This window comes from Octopus sinensis, linkage group LG2 (genome assembly GCF_006345805.1).
Source record: "Octopus sinensis linkage group LG2, ASM634580v1, whole genome shotgun sequence".
In the NCBI taxonomy this organism is placed as follows: Eukaryota; Metazoa; Mollusca; class Cephalopoda; order Octopoda; family Octopodidae; genus Octopus; species Octopus sinensis.
Genome location: NC_042998.1, coordinates 192,686,283 through 192,697,703, shown reverse-complemented (window position 1 = coordinate 192,697,703; position 11,421 = coordinate 192,686,283). Strand labels below are relative to the sequence as shown.

Here is an 11,421-nt window from a genome sequence, read left to right as displayed (position 1 = left end):
ATGTACATATCGTCAGCCACCAAAAGTCATGTTCAACTGGTTAAGGTCAAACGACTGACAAGCAAATCTGTGGTATCGAGCAGAATATTTGCTGTAGCACATCTTTTATACCAAGACAAAACAATGTACTTGATAACACTTCCAATCAGTTGAGATCAGAAGCCATGAGAGTCGGAGCCTGGTACTGCATCAGGGCATTAATCATAAGAAAATTCACAGCTTATTTTGCTGGGTATGAAGGAAAGTGTCAGCTGTCCACAGCCAGCAGACTAAGGCGACACTTGTTTACTTGTCATACTTCAAGAACCCTGCGAAGAATTCTTGCAGTTCCAAGCAATACTGACATATTTTGTAGGTGTTCTACCTTCTCACTTGCATCAATCTTTTTTAGCCATGTTGGTAGTTGAGTGCTGATACTTCCAAATGCTCCAATTACTATTGGTACCATGTCTACTCTCTTCATTAACCACAACCTTCGTATTTCCCACTTCAAATCGTCATAGTTGTTTATTTTTCTTCTTCTTTCACATTGACCCTGTTGTCATCGGGGCTTGTTATGTCGATTATCATACATATTATTGGCAGAGACACACAACATGGAACTGAGGATCTATCGAAGCTGGTACAGCGTGGTGAAACATATCTCGGTGGAGGTCACTTGAAGAAATGTTACTTTCTACATCGTACATTTAAAATTTTATCTGGAACTATGAATATTTTTTAATTTCACACGATCAACAAGTATCATTTGAACAAAAACGATTGACACTCATTGACTTACACCGCCAGCCAACACTCAGTTTATCAGGAAATCTCTTTCAATTGCGAATATTTTCATTCTCAAGATGAACATCGCAACATACTACTACAATAAGAATGGATGGTCAAGACAATAATGAAAACCAAATATTTTGTTCGATAAACTACCTCTGTATCACAGGTTACATTAACATCATCATCAATAAGACGTATGGAAGCCTCTACGTTGTCATCCTTTGACCTGCTAGAAATAATTGCCAAATTCCTCTTAAATTATACCCAAGAATTGATATTCAATGCTAAGTTGGATAATGTAATATTAGATACATGGGCGGAGTTTCGGATAAGGGCGCTCACAGAAGTTGAATTAGCTCCGTTTTGACAGCGATTTTTCAAATGTTTCTTTCACGACGGCCTTTGAAATAATGGTGGGCATCTTTTTGTGTATAAAGGCTTTTGAAAATGTATTATTTTCTCTTCATCCTCTCCACCTCCCTCATAGGGACATAAAAATAGAAGACAGGGTAATAATGACCAAAACACTTTGATCATAGGTCTGCTTAATCCGGTACAACCTAAGGTTACAATACAATTACAACATAATATACATGTTTTAACATTAAAGATCGTTCAGCATGGTTGTCATTGCTCAACTGATCTATAATAAAACCATTCTAGCCGTGACCACACCAACTATTTTCCTGACATAGTATACCTAGGTTTACATTGTCCAATGAGTCTTTTATTTTTGTTGAGTGAGAGAGCAGTGCATGCCCTCAAAGTGACACTGGGGTAAAATATACGAAGCCCAGTATACCCATCATGACTACGCCTGATAAGGGTACACTAGACACATGCATATGTGCGCGACATGGTAATCTCGTATGAAGATAAACAGCACATGACCTTGCAGGTGGGGCCCAGTTTGAATTTTCTTCTGGTCAAGTAACCTATCCTGCTCAAAAGGTCTCTGAATAAGGGTTGTTTAAGGATGTTGAACGAAACACCCATGTTTCCAGAGGTGAATTATTCAAACCCCAAAGAATCCCCCTCAACACATGGCTATGATGCTCCCCAACTACTTCTGCTCGTGATCAAAAGATGCACATATCGTCAGCCAATATGGGACATGGTCAACTGGTTAAGGTCAAGCAACTGACAAGCAAATCTGTGGTATTGAGCAGAATGTTTGCTGCAGCCCATCTTTTATACCAAGACAAAACAATGTACATTATTATTATTATTATTATTATTATTATTGAGTGAGAGGGCAGTGCATGCCATCAAAGTGACACTGGGGTAAAATATAAGAAGCCCAGTGTACCCATCATGACTACCCGTCTGATAAGGGTACACTAGGCACATGCATCACAACCATATGTGCACGACATGGTGATCTAATATAAAGATAAACAGCACATGACCTTGCAGGTGGGACCCAGTTAGAATTTTCTTCTGGTTGAGTAACCTTATTATTATTATTATTATTATTATATTATTATTATTATTATTATTATTATTATTAAGAAGACAGTAATGTATTAATTTGGGGTAAGTTTGGCAGTTATTCTTGCATTACATGACCATGTAAAGGATCACTCGTAGGGTTCGTATTCGAAGTGGCCATCAATCATTGTGCCATTGTAAATTGAAACAAACATGTTATATATAATTAAATTGTAGATATCATTCACGGAGCTCGAAGAACGATTAGCCTAAAGTTTATATTTGTAAGTTTAAGAAAAATTGCCCACAGTTTCGGCAAACCAGACTTGATATCAATAATCTTTGTTTGGTTGTTAATATAGGGATAAAGCAGGAATTTACAATGGAAGTAGTTATATATTGATATGATTAGGTGACATGTTTAGGGCGAAATATATATTGCATGGGTGTTTTCAGCGTAGGACAAAAACCGGTACATTCTAACAGAGATAACCAGCAGTGTTATTTATGCTTGACTGAGTTATCTCCCTTTACGTCAGTGTTCGATTTTAGCATTTGGTATCTTATGAGAACGATGAGATGCCAATAATCGACTGAAAGAAGCCTGGCAGATGGAACCCAAGCATAGCCGCCATTCAAAAGAAGAATAAAAGAAGATAAACTACTTTTTCCCCCTCCTTCTCCTTCTGCAATGATAATTTGTTCTCTTTTGCTCATAGTACAAATCATCATCATCATCATCATTAGTATTTATTAAATTGATATGTATTAGATGCTTCTTCATCCGAGAAAATTCCTTTGAAATGTACTCCCTGTTGGTTACCAATGCAAGGATAGAAAAGATATCAATAACGAAGAAATGGGCAGACAAGCAAAAAAAAAAAATACTTATAAAAGACCCCCCCAAAAAAATAAATAAATAAAAGGCTCTATAAGAGATAAATGCTGAAACTAATCACTTGGGAGCACAATTCGACCAATCGGAAACTACTACACAAAAACAAACACAGAGTTATCATAAACCTGGCCCCCACCACCAACACCAACACCACCACATCCCTCCAATGAATAGCAAAAGTTACAAAAAAATTAAGAAACACACTGATGTTTAATTCATGCTTCTTGTAAACAATGTTTATACATCACTGAACAATAAATAAATAGATAAATAAATAAATAAATAAAATGAAAACATTAAACCAGGCGTGACCACCAGAGATCTGCTACTTAAAGTAAAACGAAATAAGGATTACGTTTGGTGCACTTTTCGCTCGTTTTTGCAACACACATCGTCAGAAAAAAGTATTTTGACCCAATCTCTCTCTATATAAACGGCAGTTTGTCTGTGCGTGTTTCTGTGTGTCTGTTTTCTCGTACCCTCACCCTGACCACGGCTTTCAACCGATTCTGATGAAACTTGACACACACATAGCCCAATGTCATAATTCAAAACTAACGTAGCGAAAATTTTGAAAAGTTCCCCCAGTTCTGAAAAAAATCGATAAATTCGACATGGGGTCGAGAATCAGAAACACAAACCGCAAACTGTCTAGGGGACGCAACTCCACCTTTTTTCACTCTCAAAAGAAATTTAACATCATTTTTTTCCATTTTTTTGCTATTTTTTGGCTATAACTCTCTAAAAATGCTTTATAGTTATTTCCCTTACAAACCTGAGCAACGCCGGGCGATACTGCTAGTATTAACTAAAATGATTATCTAGATGTAATCGGTAAGTGTTTGAGTGCGTTTTGCGTAACTAAAACTACCAGGATTTATTTCTGCCTCCTTTCAGTAAATTCTTAATGCTTTTACTCCAAGCCTTGCTCCAGTTTTATTCCTTCTGTCTTCTTTGGTTTATTGCCAAATAAACATGGTTGTTCTTCTGTAAAAAACCGACATTACTGCTATTTTTAATCTCAGCAGGACGCCTCCTCCAACTGGTTATTCAATGCAATCTGCAACCAATATATATTGCAAGCAGGGGAGAGAACTCCTACCATCTTCTAGCCACGAGACCTCCAGACTGTACGGTTTTGACCTCTTTGTGATCATCCTCGATGATGGATACTTGTCTGCTAGAGATAGCAGTAGTTCACTTCAGCTCACAATATATAGAGAACAAGGGACACACAGTCACTGATCTTGCAACTAAGGTTCATGATATTGGTGTGGAGGCACATGGCCTAGTGGTTAGAGCAGCGGACTCGCGATCGAGGGATCGCGGGTTCGAATCTCAGACCGGGCGATGTGTGTGTCCGTGAGCGAAAACACTTAAGCACCACGCGGTTCCGGCAGAAGGTAATGGCAAACTTCTGCTGACTCTTTCGCCACAACTTTCTCTCACTCTTTCCTCCTGCATCTTGCAGCTCACTTGCGACGGACCGGCGTCCCGTCCATGTAGGGAACCTATACGCCAAGGAAACGGGAAACCGGCCCTTATGAGCCAGGAATGGCTCGAGAAGGAACAAACATGATACTGGTGCTTTCTGATGAAACTTTTAGATAAGCCAGACTTGATTTGCTCTCTCTCTCTCTCTCTCTCTCTCTCTCTCTCTCTCTCTCTCTCACTATACCAGATAACAGAACAATTCTCTGGTTATTCTCTGTTTTAATATCGTAAATATATAACATATGACAAGATCACAAGTGACCTCTTTCTATACATTTCATATAAAACTAGAATTTCTTTTAATTGTTGACAGAATGAATTACAGGTGTAGGTTTAATTTCTTTTTTAAGGCTGTCAAGACAAACATGAGATAGGATATGCAATATAGTTCAAAATATATTAAAATTCCCGTAAATCAACATATCTCCAGATTTTAATAACTAATGAGACAAATTATTGGATATTTTTAATAATGATCTGAAACATTAATAAACAGTAATCACAGCATTTATCAATATATATCAGAAAATGTACTTACATATTGAGGCTTTTATGGCACAACTTTTAAACTCCACTATAATTTTAGCAGCATAATTAGCAACCTGATTTAATGAAATAAAGAGAGAGAGAAAAAAAAAGAACAATTAACTATATTTGCGAGAACTAATTCGAAATTAATAATTAAAAAATAATAATTAAAAAATAAACACAAAAATGATTTAATGTGAATAATTCTATGTATTTGTTGGCTTCATTGAAAATTAATTTGGCAATGTTAAATAATGTTAAATAACTTAAAAAAAAAGCGTAATTGTAAAAAAAGAATAGGACTTGTTGTATTTGGAGATGGTCATGTTGTCAGTTTAGCCAATAAAACACACACACTATGTATTTGGTGTTAATTTGCTTCAGCTTTATTTTATTTTTTACATTAATCGTATTTCAGTCATAGTTCTTTCGTCACACTTCTGTGACCTCATCAGTGGTCCTTTGCTTTCTTCTTTCTAAGAAGGCTAGGCAACCCTATCAAATCCCTAATCGGTAGAACCTACCCTTTTAGTAGAACCCCCTGTACTGATAGGAACTGTACTGTATGTAGATTAAGCCCACAAACAAATTGTAAAGCCAGAAATGTAGTCAACAATATAAGATGTACACAGGGACGGTGTAGTAGCAAGACAATAACATACATAGGGGAAACAGCATGGAGCATAGGAGAGTGGACAAATGAACATTGGAGGGAACTTAAGGAAGAGAAGGGTTCATCGGTTCTGTACCAGCACGCCGAGCAGGAACACGGGGGCTCACTCAACAACATAGAAATTAAAATCTTGTCCGCACATAGAACAGATGCAATGCTTAGACAAATTACAGAAGCTACACATAATAGAAGATAAACCTAGCCTGAATAGGAAACTGGAATGGAACACTAGCACACACCCCCAACACACCACAACATATGACAGAATAAGATCCCCATAAACTGATAACAATATGAACAAAAATATAATACAATACACAGATAAACAAATGGAATTAAATAACTATATACGTTAACAAAATTAAATTAAATTAAAAACAAAAAAAGAAAGAATAGAATAAAATAATAGGTAGGTATAAACACATGAACAAAATAAATAAAAAACAAATTAAACGAATGTGTATAAACAGGGGATACAGATAATACAGGCACTCCCCCACCCACACACGCACTTACTAAACAGACACACATAGGGGTATATGCATGCACTAATAAAGACACATACAATAGGAATACAAAATGGCTGATCATTAGTAAGGAAAGACACAAATAAGAAAATAAGAAAGGAGAAAGCAAAGGACCACTTATGAGGTCATAGAAGTGTGACGAAAGAACTCTGGCCGAAATACGATTAATGTAAAAAATAAAATAAAGCGGAAGCAAATTAACACCAAATATATAGTGTGTGTGTTTTATTGGCTAAACTGGCAACATGACCATTCCCAAATATAACAATATCTGTTTCAACACACAATTTCACATCAAGAATCTTGCAAAACGAATATATAAACGTAAGAATCGGAATCATTATCCATATCTGTGAAAGGAATAGGAATCACTAGTATATAGTATTCTTAACATTCTTATTCCATTCTTTTGATTCCAAATACATATTTTTTTTAATAGAAAAAAATCAGAAGGAATGAAGCACAAATAAATGAACCCTTTAACATTCCGATTACTCTGTCAAAAGTAATGTTGATCTATGAACATTGCTTTTAATTAATCATGCGTTACCTCGTAGCTTTGAGATTTCGATGGTGTGATAGTTATTTTTAGAAAGACATTGTAGGGTAGGTGTAAGAGGCCATACCAGGTTGATTTGAACATGGAACTGATGGAATATTTGGACTGGATATGGCTGGTTTTAAGGCTAAAGGATTAGGAAACGTTGCCGGTAGTCATAAATGGATCATCTGTAAATGTTATTATATTACCTGAATCTCTAAGCATCAAGATTTTACTAACAGGGTGAGTTTTATTATTTTCAATGTTTCAACAACCTTTGATATGTATAAATCAAATATTTTTGCTGTCACATGGGTGCCATATTTACTTATTACTTATTCAGAGAAGGAAGAGCAGCACCTACGACCCGTTTATTTCAAGGCTATAGAAACTCGTCAGAGGAAAGGATGACGTTAGTCTTAAATTGGAGAACTGGTTTGAATGCTTTATAATAGAGTGTACTCCGTCAAAGGCATTCGTAGATCAGTTGGTGATCTTAAACTTGATGAAAGATTAAGACTACCATCCAAGAACCCAGAATGCAAAAATATCTGATATTCATAATCATTGATTGATTTTGAAAAGATGAAAAATAAAGTTGGCTTCAAAGTGCAGAGAACTGTAACAAATACAACACAGCATTTTGTATTATGTTGTAGCAAATCTGTCAATTAGCCTCCTAAACAACATGAAACAAAACAGTCAGGTACTGTTTGAATGCAACGTGTGTCTATATATATATATATATATATATCAATGATATCTTCGAAACGTGTGTCGGAAGTAAAAGTATTTGAATTATACCTGCGTTAAACTCCATTCATTTATTTATATATTATACAAAAAGTTCCACGTAAACCTGAAGTTTCTACCTTTAAAAATAAGGAGTTACAACCTCTTGTGTGATTTTTTGCTACCCTGGTAACTATTTATCTATTTTTTCCGTGTTGATTGTTAACAAGGGAAAAATACACTCATATATATATATAGATGTATTTATGAATTTGTGTTGAAAGACTCCATATATATATCATCATTATCATCATTGACTTTTCCATGCTTGCATGGGTCAGACAGAACTTTCTGAGACAGATTTTCTATGGCTGAATGTTCTTCCTGTCACTAAATCCCACCTGTTTCTAAGTCAGGTAATATTTCCCATAGCAAGACATGTTTGCTATGGAAGACAGGGAACAAACAACATCTTTTACATGACAGTCATGCTTGTTTACAACCATCATGTGATGTCAAGACGTAAGTACACATACACACACAGACACACAAACAAACACACACGCACACACATATGCATGCATGCATATACACATCTACAAGTTTCTTTTCATTTCTGTCTACTCAAATCTACTCACAAAACTTTGGTCAGCTCTGGACTCTACTAAAAGATACTTGCCCAAGATGCCATGCGGTGGAAATGAACTCAGATGAATATGGTCAAGTTACACCCATAAATACACATCCGTACCTGTGTGTGTGTGTGTGTGTGTGTGTGTGTGTGTGTGTGTATGTATGTGTGTGTGTGCGTGCGTGTGTGCATCCAGAAACGGTTATTTCTGTGTATGTTTCCTCAACATTAGAAAAGGATAACAGAAAATAATGTTGTCAGGAAATCTCACTTAATCCTATAACAATTATCTCACATCACATTTTGATGGATATACTTTTGCAATCTATCAACGAATATTGGCTACTAAACTATTATTGAGTCAGAGATGATGAAGTCTTTAAACTCCTATTATATCACTGAAAATTTTGTTGTCAAGTGTCTGTGAAGACATTATTTGTCTGAAGAGCACCTGCCTAAAGATGTCACCAAACTATTATCTCCTTCCTATGTTAAATCAATATATAATGTCATCTGTTAGATAAATATATAAAAATATTTCTGATTCTGATATATAAATTTGATATATTCAGTTCTGATGAGTGTATTCATATATTCCAATATATAAATATTGGTTGGACATAACTATCGAAGCTAGTACCAACTCCAAATAGACCAGCTTTAGTATATTAGTTTGAGACAGGAGACAAATACTATGTATTGCCAGCATGGAAAGCAGACATTAAATGATGATGATGAGGATGATGATGATGACGATTATGATGATGATGACGATGGTAATGATGATGATGACGATGGTGATGATGATGATGATAACGACGATGGTAATGACGATGGTAATGATGATGATGACGATGATGGTAATGATGATGACGATGATGGTGATGATGATGACGACGATGGTGATGATGATGACGACGATGGTGATGATGATGATGATGACGATGATGGTAATGTTGATGATAATGATGGTAATGATGATGATGACGACGATGGTAGTGATGATGATGACGATGATGGTAATGATGATGACGACGATGGTGATGATGATGATGACGACGATGGTGATGATGATGATGATGACGATGATGGTAATGATGATGATGATGATGGTAATGATGATGATGATGATGGTAATGATGATGGTAATGATGATGATGACGACGATGGTAATGATGATGATGACGACGATGGTAATGATGATGATGACTATGATGGTAATGATGATGATGATGATGGTAATGATGATGATGATGACGATGGTAATGATGATGATGACTATGATGGTAATGATGATGATGATGATGGTAATGATGATGATGATGATGGTAATGATGATGATGATGATGATGATGATGATGATGATGACTATGATGGTAATGATGATGACGATGATGGTAATGATGATGATGATGATGGTGATGATGATGATGATGATGGTGATGATGATGATGATGACGATGATGGTAATGATGATGATGATGATGATGGTAATGATGATGATGACGACGATGGTGATGATGATGACGAGGATGGTGATGATGATGACGACGATGGTGATGATGATGATGATGACGATGATGGTAATGATGATATTGATGACAATGGTAATGATGATGACGACGATGGTGATGATGATGATGACGATGATGGTAATGATGATGATGATGACGATGATAGTAATGATGATGATGATGACGATGATGACAATGATGATGATGATGATGGTAATGATGATGACGATGATGGTAATGATGATGACGACGATGGTGATGATGATGACGACGATGGTGATGATGACGATGATGATGATGATGGTAATGATGATGATGATGATGGTAATGATGATGATGATGATGGTAATGATGATGATGATGACGACGATGGTAATGATGATGATAACGACGATGGTAATGATGATGATGACGACGATGGTAATGATAATGATAAAGATGATGAGGAGGAAGAGGAGGAGGACAACTGCCCCATAGATGAGAACATTACACCCAAAATTTGTGAGAAATAAAACATTTATGGGCAACCGCTCCCAAAAATAATATACAACTTCTCTATCTTGATTATACATTGGCACTAACCATTGTTGGTTATATGTTTGTTAAGTAATAATATTGGAAAAGATGAGGGTTAGGGGGCAAAAAAAGGAGACTACGTGACTCGTGGTTCCGCAGCAAACAGAAAATATGCAATGTCTTTACAGTTGCAGTTATCCAAATTCCAAATGATGGATGTTTGCTTCTTTGAAAGTAGCCCTTTTTATGGGAAGATATCAAAAATGAAAAAAATAGACAACACACACACATATATGTATATGCTATAATCATCATCATCATTTAACATCCATTATTCATGTTGGCATGGTTTGGACATGCATATGTTTGTCTAGGCACTTGTGCTCATGCTAGTAGGGTGCCAAGAGCACCATCTGAGAGTGATCATTGCCAGAGCGGCTAACAGTCGACTTTGCCTTTCATCCTTTCGGGGTCGATAAATTAAGTACCAGTTACGCACTGGGGTTGATATAATCGACTTAATCCCTTTGCCTGTCCTTGTTTGTCCTCTTTGTGTTTAGCCCCTTATGGGTAGTAAAGAAATAGGTATTTTGTCTGCCGCTATGTTCTGAGTTCAAATTCCACCGAGGTCGACTTTGCCTTTCATCCTTTCAGGGTCGATAAATTAAGTACCAGTTATGCACTGGGGTCGATGTAATCGACTTAATCCCTTTGTCTGTCCTTGTTTGTCCCCCTCTATGTTTAGCCTCTCGTGGGTAATAAAGAAATAGGTATCTCGTCTGCCGTTACGTTGTGAGTTCAAATTCCACCGAGGTCAACTTTGCCTTTCATCCTTTTGAGGTCGGTAAATTAAGTACCAGTTACACACTGGGGTCGATATAATCAACTTAATCCGTTTATCTGTCCTTGTTTGTCCCCCTCTATGTTTAGCCTCCTTGTGGGCAATAAAGAAATAAGAAGCAGAGCAAGAACTAGCACCGTTTCAGTTCCAAATGCCTTTTAAATAACACGAGAGGAAAACAGTTAGAAAGAATTAAAAAGATTTCAAATGCAGATGGCACAGAATTGTTGATGTTATCAAAGTAATTCTGAAACACACATGTAGGCCAAGAAGCATTTATTGGTTCCTATAACTAACCAACACAAAACTACTTTACAAGCG

The 11,421-nt window shown here is 36.4% G+C and overlaps 1 protein-coding gene across 3 annotated transcripts in view; it reads right to left on the bottom strand.

Annotated features, from left to right (window-relative positions):
• LOC115232440 (innexin unc-9) overlaps window positions 1-11,421 on the bottom strand; it is a 677,230-nt gene that overhangs the window by 314,632 nt on the left and 351,177 nt on the right. For all 3 annotated transcript variants that reach the window (XM_036500604.1, XM_036500605.1, XM_036500606.1), the window contains one exon: window positions 5,136-5,199. In XM_036500604.1, coding sequence (XP_036356497.1) covers window positions 5,136-5,137 — 2 coding nt within the window. In that variant the 5' untranslated portion in view covers window positions 5,138-5,199. The remainder of the gene's footprint in view (window positions 1-5,135; window positions 5,200-11,421) is intronic.